The sequence below is a fragment of the Chaetura pelagica genome, unplaced genomic scaffold (assembly GCF_000747805.2).
Source record: "Chaetura pelagica isolate M959 unplaced genomic scaffold, ChaPel_1.0 scaffold433, whole genome shotgun sequence".
In the NCBI taxonomy this organism is placed as follows: domain Eukaryota; kingdom Metazoa; phylum Chordata; class Aves; order Apodiformes; family Apodidae; genus Chaetura; species Chaetura pelagica.
In genome coordinates this window covers 978945-994143 of record NW_009952574.1, presented here as the reverse complement: position 1 = coordinate 994143, position 15199 = coordinate 978945, and the positions used below count along the sequence as shown (strand labels likewise).

The window sequence follows — 15199 nt, the reverse complement described above, 5'->3', positions numbered from 1 at the left end:
AGCAGTACATTTCTGCTTTGCATTGGAATCCCAGTGCAAAGAAATCTTAAGGGGAAGGAGGGTCATGTGTAATCTGAGAGTTTGCTTCCTCTCTTATTATTTTCAAGGAATCAGAGAAGGGTTAAGGTTGGAAGGGACCTTAAACATCATTGTGGTGGCAGTGGATTGGGCATGGAAAGGTTTTAATGGATTTTAAGTCAACAAGTTGTTCCAAAATATTTCTCCAAGTGTTTTTGTCTTAAGCCAATCTAACATATGCTCAATTAAAGTAAAAATTCTATTTGTCAAAAGAAACATTGCTTAGGTTTTGGAGGTGTTTTTTCCTTTTTCATTACTGACAGTTGTTCCTGTTTTGTTAAAGGGCTGATACAGAAGAATGGATTGCCACCATAGATGCACTGCTCTCCAAAAGCATTGATGCTTGTCAGTGGTTAGTGGAGTATTTCATTGGGCCAGAGGGACGGGAGCTTGTCAAGTAAGTACTGGTCATTCTGTCTGATGTGTTTTGTGCCTCATGTGTGCATAAAGCTTCCTAATAACATGACCTGACCTATCCTGATGTATTCCCAGAGACTTGACTGTGTACACTCTTTAAACAGACATTCTAGATAATCACTTAGGGTTTAATTTCTAGTATTTTCTCTGATCGTGCAGCTTTCTGAGTCGTTCTGAAAATGTAATAAAATAGTGCAGCATACCTGGAGGAGGATGCAATTGTTTAATTCAGTGCAGTGCCTTGGATTGTGTTTAAGTTTGTGTCTAGTCAACCCTGCAAGTGGTGGGAAAGGAGAAGGTGATGAAAGTGTTTGGATTCAGGTAAGTTAAATACTTACCTGAAAAAAATCACAGATGAACTGGAAATAATTTTTCTCACCACGCTCGAGATGTGTTGTTTTCAAAACACCTAAGACAAATTATTGAAGAAATGACACGTTTAGAGAGGTGTGTCAGTGTAAAGAAAATTTTATCTTTGAAATTGCATAGAAAAATGGAATCCTCTGATAACTTAGTTTTACCTTTTTTTTGTTATTCAGATGAATAAATGTAAATATTATAGGCCTTACTAGGGACAAGTGAAACTACATAAATGTAAGGTGGTAATATAGGCCTTACTAGGGCCCTTCTAAAGTAATAAACACCACACTTAGTCATAACCCCCTGTGTGTGCACATTGATCCCAGTTCTCTTTGCAGCTTTGCCTCTTGTCTTCCAGGACTTTCCTCCTGGAATGCAGCGTAAGAGAGGTGCGAGTTGCAGTCGCCACTATTCTTGAAAAAACCCTCGACAGTGCCTTGCTTTATCAGGAGAAGGTTGGTGTCACCCCATCCCCAGTAATCCTCTTGGTTGTCTGTGCCTGATGGCTCTTGCTGCATCTGCAGACAATGCTCTGTGTGATTTGTAAATGACAAGGGGAAAGGCTTTTCTCCTATCCAGCTTCTGGGATCTTCTATTTTGCATCCAGTGTCGTGGATGGAAGGCACTACTGTTGTATTGGCTGCTGTAAAGAAAGTTTGTGATGTTTGGAGCTTTAAGGAAAGATTGTTCTGAGGTTCTACAAGCTGAATACAGCAGCAGGGAGATGAACATTAATAGTATAGTTTGATAATTTTGGTTACTTTATCTTGGCTGTTGGTTGCTGTCTGTTAACTGAGAGGTAATAAATTCCAGTGTTTATAAATAATACTATGTGTAAATAATACATCAGTGTATAAACCCTTAAGTGTGCTTTGATGTAAATGAGACACGTTGCTTTTTGCATAATTGAGTGATAGTACATAAACCTGAGACCCTGAGTGACAGTTCAGTTCTGTTTTGTTTTGCATTGCTGTAGTGACTGGAACATTTGAACATCTGTTCAATCTGAGGAGTAATTTGAATTGCTTTAAGAGTAAGTTAGGTAACTGCTGAGTTCCACCTTTTTCAGCAAGTTTTTTTGCTAGTGTTTTCATCACTTTCCTGTTTAATATTCATTCAGAAGAGTAAAAAAATGGGAATGCTGCAGTCCTATGTTAGCTGCTGATACTCACCAGAAAGTGTGTCTGACCACAAACATGCTTTTGTTAACCATACCTTAACTCCCATATGAGAAACACTTGTTTTTTAAGCAGAAGACAACTCTTGACATCAAAATTATCTTTTTTTCACAGTTAAAAAGTCTACATCAATTATTGGAGGTGCTACTTGCTCTGCTGGATAAAGATGTACCTGAAAACTGTAAAAACTGTGCTCAGTACTTTTTGCTATTCAATAACTTTGTACAGAAGGTAAGAAAACATTGGTTTTCTTTCTATCCTAATGCTAAAGGACAATAGTAAAGCAGATGGCCATCCATATTTATAGAAGATTTAAGCAGCACAGTGAAACTCTTCCAGAACTTTTACTATTTTTTTTCCCTTTTTCTTGTTTTTTCTTGAAAAGTAAGTGGCTTTGAACTCTGGATTAGGATCAAATCACACAAAAATATACCAGCCAAGTTTGCCAACTGAAGATGTCACTTCCAAAGTCTGAATTTTTCGGAGGGTTTCCTTTGCTGTTCCTAAAAAAAAAAAAATTCCAGTATTCAGTGATTCTTGTCCTTTAGGAAGCAGAATAACTGACTGGACTGTTCACCCCAGCATGGTTTTTCTCTATGCCCTTATTCTTTTTTCTCTGTATAATGGGACAGCTTTTTAGAGGGCTACCTTACCCGTCTGTGTGATGCTGTTTGTCTTAGAGTAGCAAACCCTGTCTCTAGCCTCTGCATTTTACTTTTGTCCCCTCGAGCACTAATTTTTTCACCTGCACAGGAATGTAACTTTTTATTCTTGTCTCAAACAGCAGGGCATAAGGGCTAGCAGTCTTCTTCTCAGACACTCTGCTTTGAAGCACATGATCAACTTTCTCCTTGGCCCCAACCGGCAGAGTAACCAGGTAACGTTCATGTAGAGTGTGTGGTGCTATAATTTGCCACCCCCCTGGGTTTTACTGTGCTTAAATGATGGATAAATATTTGTATGTGGTAAGATAGACTAATCCTTGAATTATTCTGTAAAATTCCTAGTCTGCCTTTGTGTAGTTGGAGTGGAAATAGCTGATTTGTGTAGAAGTGAGTGTCTTTTTTTTGGTAAAAACAGAATTTTCACCAGCTTTGAAGTATTAGAACATGGTGATGGACTGTTAAGGAATTAGGCCCCTGGAGGGGGTTGGATGAGGCTTGTGCAGTCTGATCTAGTGGGAGGTGTACCTGCTTGTAGCAGGGAGGTTGGAACCTGGTCATCTTTAAGGTCCTTTCCAACCTTAACCATTCTGTGATGAACAAGTTGACTGAATCAACCAATCAAAAGTTGATTATCTCTCTCCTTTGGCTCAGCAGAATCGCAGGTGGAGTTCAGCACAAGCACGGGAGTTTGGGTACCTTCACAATACTGTAGCACTACTTGTTTTGCACTCTGATGTCTCCTCACAAAGAAATGTTGGTAAGAATTGTATTTTTGCCTTTTGGTCACTTTGCATTTCAGTTACTTTGAGTAACTTTGTATCAGGGAGAAAAATATATTAACTTTGTGTTTAAGGCAGTAGTGGTTAGTATATGTTTGGTTACTTTTTATTTTGCTGTAAATGTACCAAGAGACTGTGGCAAACATAGTAATATAGGCACTGAGAGCTGGGGGGGCTGGAATCTTGCTGTTAACTTAGTTGTGCCTTTCCCTGTCCACATGTGCCTGTGTTGTCACTAGACTAAATGACATTTCAGTGTGCAACAGATTGTTCCTTGGAGTTCTACCATACAGGCTCTAAGATAGCTGAGATAAAGGCCAGTAGAGATTACATGGTGCCAAATAAGCAGCAGTGTCTTCAAGGTGTGTAGAACAAACTGATTCATTAGTGGGTTGGTTTTGTGTTTGCATTACAGCTCCTGGTCTCTTCAAGCAGCGTCCACCTCTAAGCATCACCGCTTCAGCTCCACTTTTGACGCTCCATGAAGAAGTGGAAGCCTTGTTGTTCCTCTCTGAGGGAAAACCCTACTTAATGGAGGTAGCTCTTCTGCCCTGCCTGAACCTAAAAGCTGGTCTGATGTGATTTCTTTGAAGTTTCCATACATGAAAAACACTGAGTATTAAAAAGCAGACAGCTGGGGAGTATGTGGCTATTATTTTGAGCTTAAACAAGGAAGCACCTCTGGTTTCTTCTTGGCTCAGTCTTATTCTAGTATATCTCTAAACATAGGGGTCTGGTTTGAGAGTTTAAGTTGTTAGTAAAAGCAGCTGAAAGTACTTACAAGTGCCTATGCAGTCAGTTACTGCATCAGCTGGAGGTGCTCACTTTAATTGCTCTGGCTTAATGGCTTGTGCTTGGCCATGCCCGTGGAGATGGGCAGCTGGAGCTGACATGAGTGCTATGAGGGTTCAGCAGTTTCAGCAGGTAGCAGGTCCTGGAAGAAAGAGACAGGCACTGGTCTCTTCTCACAAGTAACTGGTGATAGAACAAGAGGAGGTGGCCTCAAGCTGCACCAGGGGAGTTTCAGACGAGACATTAGGAAGAACTTTTTCACTGAAATGGTTGTCGGACTTTGGAACCTGCTGCCCAGGGAGGTGGTTGAGGGTTAGTGGTTGGTGGTTGGACTTGATCTTGAAGGTCTTTTCCAACCTAAGTGATTCTGTGATTCTGTCCTTCCTGAAACAGGCTTACATTCTATTACAAACATCAAAACAATTGTGTGGCTGTGTCTGGAATGGTTTGCTCTTTCCCATTAGGTGATGTATGCGCTACGGGAGCTGACGGGATCTCTGTCAGTTCTCATGGAGATGGTGGTGTACTGCTGCTTCTGCAATGAGCACTTCTCCTTTACTGTGCTGCACTTCATCAAGGTAGGGAGATCATCAAGCTGTTTGCAGAAGTGCTTCTTCTAGGCTTTGTTCATACTGTGTCTTGTGGGCTGTAATGCCACAGGGATCTGTAGAGAAATCAGTACAGCTTGTTGGATTTGGGAGGTGGGAGGTTGGTGGGTTGGCAGGGGGTTTTAGGCTTTTGCTGTGTTTAAAACATCACACTTTAAAAAATACTGTAATTCTTTGCATTGTTAACATATTTGACCCTAAATAATTTTATATTTCTTACATGCAGACTCAGCTGGAAACTGCTCCACCTCATGAACTGAAAAACATATTCCAGTTACTGCATGAGATACTGGTAGGTGAAGGGTGAAGACTTGTACAGGACAGCTTGTGTGTGGATACAGAAGTCAGGACTGCTTTGGTCATTTCAACATCCACATGTCTTTAAATTCTTAAATTAGGAGTTTTTAAATTGCTGCCTTGATGATCTGGTGATACATGAAATTTCACAAGTCTTACTTGTTTTTCATGTGGAGGTGGTTAAAACCATTTTGTAGATTAGATGCAAGTATCACACACAAGTTAAGTTGATCTTTTTCTTTCCTGCCAGGTTATTGAAGACCCATTACAAGTAGAACGCATCAAATTTGCCTTTGAAACTGAAAATGGATTAATAGGCAAGTAAGCCAGTGGGTGAACCTTCCTGTCTCCTACTGATCCTTATGTTGATGGTGGTTCCTATCATCTCCTAGTTTCTAATCCTTCTCAGCTCTTTTACTTCTCAGGGAAGATAACTTGACACATTTGATTTAGCCACTACCACCCCAAAAAATGTTCTAAGAAAATCCAAAATAAGAGTTGAAATATTATTATAGTCAGGTCAAACTGGGAAGGAATTTACCTGGGAAAAATTCCTCATCTCCAACAACAGGAGTCAGTGAATTTAGAGAAGAGTGGCATTGTATACTTAAAAAGAGACTTGAAGAAACCTTAAACAAGAGGTTGTCAAGAGAGTTAACTTTTTAAAATAAGAAGCAGATCAGGGTGTGTACATAATGTGGGGGGACTGGGAGGGAAGTATCTGGGATTAATACAAGAGAGTAGCTCTACAAATCCTGTAATCTTAAAAAATATTTATTTCCTATGCATCTCAAGAAATTGCCAATCTTTTTGTTTTGTCAGCATCCTAATTACCATAAAAAGAAAATGGTTCAGCAAGGAAGGATGCTGTGACTGCAGGATAGCCTTGTAGTCTGACAGATGGCTCTCCAATATTTGTTGCTGCTCATACAAAGTGTTGTCTGCCCATTTGATACAGAACCTTTGCTGAAGTTAAGTTACTCTAAAGCTTTCAAAAGCAACAGAAAAGTCCCAGAAGTGATGAGATCTTACTTCACAGGAAGTGGCAGAAGAGGCTTTGCATGCAAGAGAAATGTGGAGTAGCCACATGGTGCTCAAAGAGCTTGAGCATCTCTTTTGTAGCTGTTTGAAGGAGGAGCTGCTTCAGATTGTGGAATATTTAGCTTTGTTCCTGATTTATTTCTCATACTTCAGTGCTCTTCTGTGTAGTAGTTTCCATGTATGACTGATAGAAGGGAATACACAGCAGTGTAAGAGAATAGCTAAGTGGTTGTTTTATTTCTACAGAAATCTGTTCCACTTGGACCAGTTCTAATTTGCAGCTTGAGCAGTGCATGACCTTTTTTCCTCTAGAGGTGCAATTATTCAATTGGATCTTTATGTTGAAGGCTTCAAGAACTCCTGTGAGTTTGGGGAGTGAAAATTTTACTTTCACCTTGGACTTTCCTTGCCACAGAACTGAGCAGCATCCAGTCTCACTGCACATGGACCCTGACCTACCCATCACATTGGCTAGTTTTACTCCAAGAAAGGAAATCGGGAAATAATTGTTTTCTGTGACCCTGAATAAGGCGTTTGTGCAGTACACCAATGCTGTTCTTTTAATCCTCTGCTGGGCTTGGACAGTAGAAAAACTGGCTATTTGCAGCTCCCCAGCAGTTATTTGCCAAATTTAGAGCTTTCACTACAGTGTTTTTCACTGAGTGCAATGGGCAGAGCAACTTCTGAGCAGCAGATCTGATTGTGGCAGCTCTGTGGAAATCTTGGTGCTTCTCCACAAAGAATTCTGTTAAAAGATGTGGAATACACAGTTTAGAAAACTTCCTGGTAGGAATGGCCTGGGGTTTTGCACAAGTCTCCCATTAAGTTTCATGGCTGCTGAATTCTGCTGTGCTCATTTGTGTGAAGAAGCTTGGAACACATTCTTCTAGCTTTGCAAATTTTAGTCCAGATGGAAGCTGATGATCTGGTCCATTTATTGGGGTTTCAAAAAATTATTTTTCCTTCAGATAAATGTAACCATAGTGATTATCTAACACAGAATGGATTATAGTGGGAGAATAACTGCATTAGGAGAGGACTGTTTAAAATTCAGGTGCCACATTTGAAAGAATTACTGTATTTTCACTTTGATCTGTTTTAAATCCAATAGAGTTATGGAAGGACTCCAAACTGCCAGCAGCACAGCAGTGTGTTTAACACAAATACTCATGCTAACATCTGTAGAAATAACTTCTACCACCTAAGTTAAAATATAAGCTTCATCTTTGTTGTGTTTTCAGACTGCTCTGGTACACAGAAATGTGGATGGTGTTTTTTTAATCTTGTGTGTTTCTCCCCACAGCCTTGATGCACCACAGCAACCACGTGGACAGCAGCCGTTGTTACCAGTGTGTCAAGTTCCTTGTTACTTTGGCTCAGAAGTGAGTGATAGGGGTCTGAGTTGAAGCTCATCCCTTCCTTGGGCCCCTCTGTCACTATTTAGTTCTTTCTGCTTTTTGTCACCTTTATCTTTTGTTACTGTGATGTAAGTGGAGCTCAAAGGTCTTAATAGCACATGTCAGTATGAAGAGAAATCTTGACTGATAAGTGCCTGAGGTGGATTTCTCATATAAAAACCAATAATTGCTGTTAATAAAGGCAAAGGTCAGCTGGATTCTGCAGAGCAGGAGCCTAGCATTAAGACCAAGATAAACATAAGGAAACAGTCCCATTTTTTTTAAATATTATGTTTCCTAAATTCTCTTTGTTTAGAACTGGCATGTGTCCCAGCAAAGCATGTCATAAACTACTTCATGTAAACTTTACTAGGCATTATTGCTCTTGTTAATTCAGTTAATAATAGGGCTGCACAGTTTAACTCAGAGTTTACAGTGGTAGCAGTGCACACAGAGGGCAGCAGCACAAAGAGAGAGAGGTCTTTGGAGTTGTTTTTTAAAGCTTGCCAGAATGCCTTGTTCATGACTGATGAATATCATTGCAATTTCCAAGGTGCCCTACTGCAAAAGATTATTTCAAGGAGAATTCCCACCACTGGAGTTGGGCTGTGCAGTGGCTACAGAAAAAGGTAATTTGGATGTAACATGAAGGAGAAACTGTTACTTTGTTTACTGGGAGGATTGTGAAATTTCATCCCTCTGTATGGCTTTCTTGAGATGACTCTACAGACAAAACATAAGCTGTTTCACATTCTGTGCCCCTTCCCTGGAGGTGTTCCAGGGTAGGTTGGATGAGGCTTGTGCAGCCTGGCCTGGTGGGAAATGTCGCTGCTCATAGCAGGGAGGTTGGAACCTGATGGTCTTTCAGGCCCCTTCCAACATTAACCATCCTATGATTCTATGCACCTGAGGGGCAGTGACTTCTCTGACTGCATTAAAAGTCTCTGTGCTCCAGATCTCCAGCTCAAAGCTTGTTCCAGACTTTATAAAATTCACCTGCAGTCACATGTGGGTGAGGCTTTGCACAGGTGGAACTCGTATGGAAGTTATATGGCTTTCTTGGTGTTTTTGTGCAGATGTCTGAACATTATTGGGCTCCACAGAGCAATGTATCCAATGAAACCTCAACAGCAAAAACCTTCCAGCGCACGATTTCAGCACAGGTATGTGTCAGGCTTGGGAGACAATGTTAAACTTCAGGTATTTCCTTTTTTGCTTTTCAGTTAGCATCTTGCAACGTCAGCATATTTTAGTGCATAAAGACCATTCTTCCTCTAGAAGCCCATCCTCTCTGCTTGTTCCTGAAAAAAACTAACCCTTGAATGATACTAGTCAATACCTCACATTTAACCTGTGATGACTCAGCTGTTTCACTACAGCAGGTCTATTGTTTCAGAATCTACTTTAAAAAAAAGGATACATGAAATGAAGGTATCACCATGGCTTCTGACACTGTCTTGGACTGTTTCCAACTTAGGACACGCTGGCCTATGCCACAGCCTTGCTGAATGAGAAGGATCAGTCTGGAAGCAGCAACGGGTCAGAAAGTAGCCCAGCCAACGAAAATGGAGACAGGCACCTGCAGCAGGTAACAATAAAATAAGGCCAGGTTCCTCTTGTGTTGCTCTGTTAGGCAGCTTGTTCCTGGGGCTTGGGTCAGAACCAGCAGGGAATGCAGCCACAATCATTGTGGACCTTTAAAGTAACGTGCCGTATCTTTCTCTCCCCATCCCTCGTGTGGATTGAAAGGGCTCAGAGTCTCCTATGATGATTGGCGAGCCTAAAAGTGACCTTGATGATGTTGACCCGTAGAGGATACCTGATACCTACACAAGAACAGATCAACTCCAACATCTAATGCCTGGTACCTACTGAAACTGGAGTCCTGTTGCTTATGCTGATAGAAGAGTCTGGAAGTGAAGTGGCTTTATAGGGTCGGAGGCATTGCCAGAGGAGGTTGGTTCCCTGAAAGCTAAAAGCATCTTTTAGCCACAAAGGCTTCAGACCTAGAAAACTGCTCTAGAAAACTGCATCTTCACCTGCAGTAGCTTCTGACTGTCCAGACACCAAAAACAGTTTGTCAAGAAGATTTTATCAAGTACACAAGCGCTAGTGGTTGAATTTTTATGTGAACATGAAATGAGTGAATGTAAAACTATTGCTTTTCTGTGATGCTGCAAAAAAGAATCTTTTGGGTTTTATACAGGAATAAAAAAAACACAAAACAAACCAGACTGCCCTTACGTATGGAGGGTAAATTTTTAATCTTTCTGATAATATTGAATAGGAATATTCAAATTTCTGTAAAGATGTGTGATGACTTACATTTCATTGTAAAATATTAGTTAAAGAATGGGTTTACATAAGGACTTCTGTATTTAATATGTCTCCCTGCTAATTTGTAAAGCTCTTTATGAGAAAGATCAGCAAGATGCCTCTGTAAGGAGAGTGTTTCCTTACAGAGTGGTTTGGTCAAGGAGCTCTGGAATGGGTCGTCTTCTCTGGTACCCTTCCAAAACCACAGACAATTGGGAAGGGCAAGAAAAGAAAAGCTTTGTTCTCTTGGTATGCAAGTGTTTATGATGGAAGGATGTTGGTGAATTTAAAAAGAAAAAAAAGCTAATGAGTAGTTTAAAAGAAAAAAAGCACTTTAAGATGGATTTCTCTTGCAGTTTTACTCATAACATTTTTTTAACCTTTGGAGACATATTGAATAAAATGTCGTCTCAATCATGTGATCTGCAATCACTTGCTTATGCTTTGAAATTACTGAGAAAGTTGGTATTGGTTGTATATGATGAATAATAATTCCTTAAGTGAGTTGAGGACACTGTTGTGCAGATTTTATAGCAATTTTAACACGGGGAAAGAATGATTTGGCTTTGTATTTTCACTTGACTAGGCAATGTTTAAAATATCACAACTCTTTTGATTTGCTCGTAAACAACTGGAAGCCAGTTGGGATGATTTGAGCAGTTTTGTTTCCCATGTCAAGTGCAGTTCAGTGATTTCTGGCTCTTCATACAAGCTTCTTTTGTGCCAACTAACTCTTCATCTTTTGTACATTTTGCGTTTGTCACATTTTCTGCACTGCTTTTTTGCCTTTATTTATGGATTCTGCCTTACTTTAAAGAAAAAAATTATATAAACAACCATGCACAGAAATGGGGGACATCTTAAGGAGTGCCTGGGTACCTCCACAATAGATAAATTTGCCAAGTTAAAGGCACAACCAGCCAAAGAGTGCCTTTTTTTTTTTTTTTTGCTTTTTTTTTTCTTTTTACATGCTGTTGTGGAAACAAGCAGCATTCAGCTTTTCACTGTTGTGCACTAATATTGAAATTAACCAGTCATTTCACTGTTGGAAAGTCAACATCAGGTCTGATTCCAGCTGTACAGCTTTCTAACTTATTGTGGGTTAAGAGAGTCGTTGTCACAAACTGCCCCTGCAAAGGAGTAAGGAAAGGTGGCATCGTGGTGAATCCCTCACTTTCTTTTCCAAACAAGGTCTTCGTAGACACATGGCAGAGTTAGCATTTTATAAATGTTTCTGATGAAATGTGACGGGACGTTTTAAATGTGATGTTTTAAATGAATTTTGAAGAAGTCATTTCTTACGGATCGCCCCTCCTTCCTTCCCCCACCCCCAACACTTTCCCAACGGGTCCTAAATCATCACAAGGAGTCAGTACATGGTGCTGGTGGTGGAAGAAGCTGTTAATGTTCCTATGCCTTGGCACCACTTGTCACTTCAGGTTCCTGTTATTTCCTATGGAAACAACGTCCTCGATTACTGCAGGCCCAGAGAAGCATGGATAAGAGGATTGCAGCAGGATGGCTCATCACCACTGTACGCTTGAAACCAATACAAACTTTTTCATGGTTCTGCTCACGCTTGTACAAAGTCAGTGGTTATAATTTGCAATAAGATGATATTTGGTCAATTATTTTGGTTTCCAGCTGCTGTCATTTGAACCTGCTGAAGATTATTTTTTGGAAAACAGAGTTCAACAAAACTAGTTTTTGTGTAAATGGTGATGCATTTCTATGTTGTAATTTTTACTGCCAATCTTTTTGGATGAAAATGTTTTTATACAGCTTACAAAATGTTCAGTGAGGAGCAGCTGCAGCCTGCCTGTGAGCACTGGGGGAGATATTGTCTGATTAATACATAGACATTTGGCACTGGAAAAATAGGCAGTCTTGATGAACAGTCTTGGGATTCCTGGTCAATGGAATAAAGTTATTCCTTTCACAGAAAACTAGTGTAATCTTTAGCCTGCGCATACACTTGCTACGCTGTTGTCTTGTTGATCTTCTTATCTTGTAACTTCATAAGCCAGTCCTGTGGGTGATAAGCTCTGTGAGGTTGCCTTGATTGCCATTTTGGCTCCTGTCCAGAGTAAAACAAAGCAGCCAGGTGGCCCTCAGAGCTGCACTCCTTTGTTTCCTTATGCTGGGGCATGTTCCTGTCAGATTTGTTTCTCTGGGCAGTTTCTTCTCCTGCCCTGCTTAGCAGAATTATTTGCCCTGGTCACGCTTGCAGTCATGGTTTAGCCAGATTTGTGTGTCAGATGCAGCAGGATGTGTGTGTCAAATGCAGCAGGATGTGTGTGTCAGATGCAGCAGGATTTGCAGGCAATCTGGACTCAAATGAACACTTCCCCACTGGTGCAAGGTGCAGAGGGCAGGACACGTGCTGCTGGTGTTCCCCTGCCCACCTCTGTTGCCTTCATAAGCTGGGAGCTGCCACCTGGTTCTGCCTTCTTGAAAGTGCCTTTGTCCTCCCTCCTAAACTCAAAGAGTTTCTGTTTCAAGCCTGAGTCAGGCCGTGCTCTCCACTGGCAGTGCCAGCCCTGGGAGCAGGCACTGGGTCTTGCAGACCCTGTGCTGACAGGACTGTCCCCATGTACTTGCTCTCAAGGCTGCTCTCCTGAATGAGAGGCTTTCCTGCCTGCTCCCCAGCAAGATACTAAGCAAGGGCTAATCTTTTAATTGTTCCTTCCCACTAGGCTTATTCATGCTCGAGCTAAGTCGTGAGAGATCTGGTTTATTGTGCATGGAATGTGCTCACACCTTCTGCTGGGAGCTGGCAGGTGAGCAGGCAGCAGGATCATCCCTTCTCACAGGGAAGCTGGAAGAGGTAAAATACCTGCTGTGTGTTTTGAGAGGTTCCAGCCTAGTAAGGCTACTGAAAAATTGCTGGCTGTGTCAAAGCCATTCAGGAGCTCTTAGGCTCACATCCCTTTTTTTATTCCCTCTCTGTGCAGATTATAGCTGAGAAAGTTACAGGCTGTAATTATGTACATGTTAAGTAATTACATGTTTACATTAAGGTTGGGCTTTGGCCATCTTTGGGTAACAAATTAGGAATAGTTTAAACCTTTAAAAGTGGTGCTTCCCACTGGTTCTCTGTCTTATCTTGCAAATTACAGCTGGAGTAATGGATCTGTAAGGGGCCTTTTGGTGGGGGAAAACACCCAACCCAGGACAGCTGGAGTTTGACAGGTTAACCTGATGCTTGAGGTATCAAGCTTTATTTTTTCATCTGTCCTCAGGTAATATCAGACAAATTGTGTCTTGTAGTACCAGGAGGCTGCTAACCACCCAAAAAAGTGAGACCCAGCTTTGGTGGCTTCTGTTACTTCTCAGCCTTTGCTGCTGTGCCACTGTGCTTTGTCTTCTTTTGGGGGCTTCAAGGCTTATCAAGGGAAGTCCAGTGTTACTAGCAACAGAAAGCACAAGAGCATGTGATGCTTTGTTTCCATAACTGGAAGCTCTTGTCCTATGCCACTGTTTTAAAAACAAAGTTGTGTGTGTGTGACAACAAGGCTCAGCCCCTGGTCTCTGTGCCAGTCCCAGAGCTCAGAGCTGTGGGCAAGGGGAGGGTGCCCACACTGTGCTGGCCTCTGAGGATGGCACCACTCTGAGGTGGTGGCCTGTGGTTGGCTCCCTAATGAGCAGAGCTCATTTGAGGGAGCAGCAGCCCTGCTGGATGGATGATGCCAGCTCCCCTCCCAGACTGGTTCCCTGTGGGGATGCACGGGAAGCCAGACGATGATTCAGATCTACTGAGCACTGGTCTATGAATTTTATTTTACAGGGACATTTATAAAATGTTAATTTATAAAATTTCAAATAAATATTTAAGGTACAAATATAAAAACCAAGGTACTATGAAAGCTTTTTTTTTTAAAAAAAAAAAAAAAAAAGGAAGTACAACCAGTTCTACATGACTTGAGAAGCCCTAAAAGGGAAACTGTTAAAGCAGGACAAAACACCATCAGATCATTAACTTTGACTTAACAAAAAAAAAAGAACAAAAACACTTAATGAAGCAGTTGCTGACTCTGTATCAATGCAGATTAAAATCTAATTAAACAAGCAGACTGTTTAAACTAGAAGCCTCACATTTGACTACAGCTTAAACAAGTCTCTTAGGTACATGAGTAGGCAATTATAAAACTCTCCAAAAACAGCTAGCTTATTATTTTCCACATGCTAAGCAGCAGAAAGTAACATCTAATGAGCAACTAAGCAGGAAAGAAAGGAGCAATTGTCACCACAATATTGTTATTTTTTCAAGGTTCTGGTAGTGTCTCATGGTGGGTGACAGCATGAACAAAGAGCCTCGAGGGGGCTTGTACAGTCAGGGTATTTATAGAAAGACCCAGGGTGTGGTGGGGAAAGGATGCTGGGATGAGTCCTGTGCTGGGGCAGGACTCTGGCTGCACAGGAGCTGCTTGGGGAGCTCTGGGTGTGAGAGGGTGGCGAGGTTGGAACCCACCGTGGCAGCAGCCCCAACGTTTGCTCATCAGCAGCCCCGTGTGGGAGCGTGGGCCGTGCTGGGAGCAGCAGCCCTGCCCTGGGAAAGTAGCAAGTCTGTGGCATGGCTGTGCAGCAAGTCACCCATCCCTGCTACACCGGGCCAGGCCAGCTGGGTCTCCAGCTCCAGCCCCTACGGCCACGTCCGGCAGCAAACGGCGACGGCTGCGCTGCCGCCCGGGACACGCGCTGCCACGCACGTGTTGCCCGCAGCGTGGGCTCCCGTGGTGCCAGGGCTCTGGGAATTGGTGTTGCAGCCTGTCAGCACCCAGCCATCGTCACAGGACACCCTCACCTAGCGGGGGAAAGAAGTCAACCCCCACAGGTCAGCAAAGGGGCAGGGAGCCTGCCCACCCTGATGCCCCGCGGGGCTCAGGGTGCTGGGGGATGTGGCTGAGCTGCTGGACCCCAGCCAAGGCTGTCCCATTGCAGGTGGGTGACTGGGGACACCAGTGAAGGTCAGGGTTGGGGCTACAGTCAAAAGGAGATGCAGAAGCCAACCCCCCCACCAGGGTGACAGAGAGATGAGCAGAGGAGCAGGCATCATCCCTACCTCCTCTGCAGAGCCCGGGGACCTGTGCTCCTTCACCCGGCACTCGAGGCCTGCAGCAGGGCAGCACAAGGCATGTGCCATCATCTCTGTCCTCCCAGCACTGTGCCTGGGCCTGCTCCCCAGCCCACGGGCAGGTCTGCCACTGCCACCCGACACTGCTGCAGGGGAGTGGGAACTGCAGCCTGCCGAGGGGAGAGGGGCTGGGGGCC

General features: G+C 42.6%; 1 protein-coding gene across 1 annotated transcript in view; it reads left to right on the top strand.

Annotated features, from left to right (window-relative positions):
- USP24 (ubiquitin specific peptidase 24) overlaps positions 1 to 10215 on the top strand; it is a 50886-nt gene extending 40671 nt beyond the window's left edge. The window contains 14 exon segments of the mRNA XM_009993569.1: positions 362 to 475; positions 1214 to 1310; positions 2148 to 2264; positions 2818 to 2910; positions 3353 to 3455; positions 3893 to 4014; positions 4734 to 4847; positions 5104 to 5169; positions 5425 to 5491; positions 7519 to 7597; positions 8166 to 8241; positions 8689 to 8775; positions 9090 to 9200; positions 9362 to 10215. Of these exon segments, the coding sequence (XP_009991871.1) occupies positions 362 to 475; positions 1214 to 1310; positions 2148 to 2264; positions 2818 to 2910; positions 3353 to 3455; positions 3893 to 4014; positions 4734 to 4847; positions 5104 to 5169; positions 5425 to 5491; positions 7519 to 7597; positions 8166 to 8241; positions 8689 to 8775; positions 9090 to 9200; positions 9362 to 9424 (1309 nt within the window). The 3' untranslated portion in view covers positions 9425 to 10215.
- Positions 10216 to 15199: the final 4984 nt, after the last annotated feature.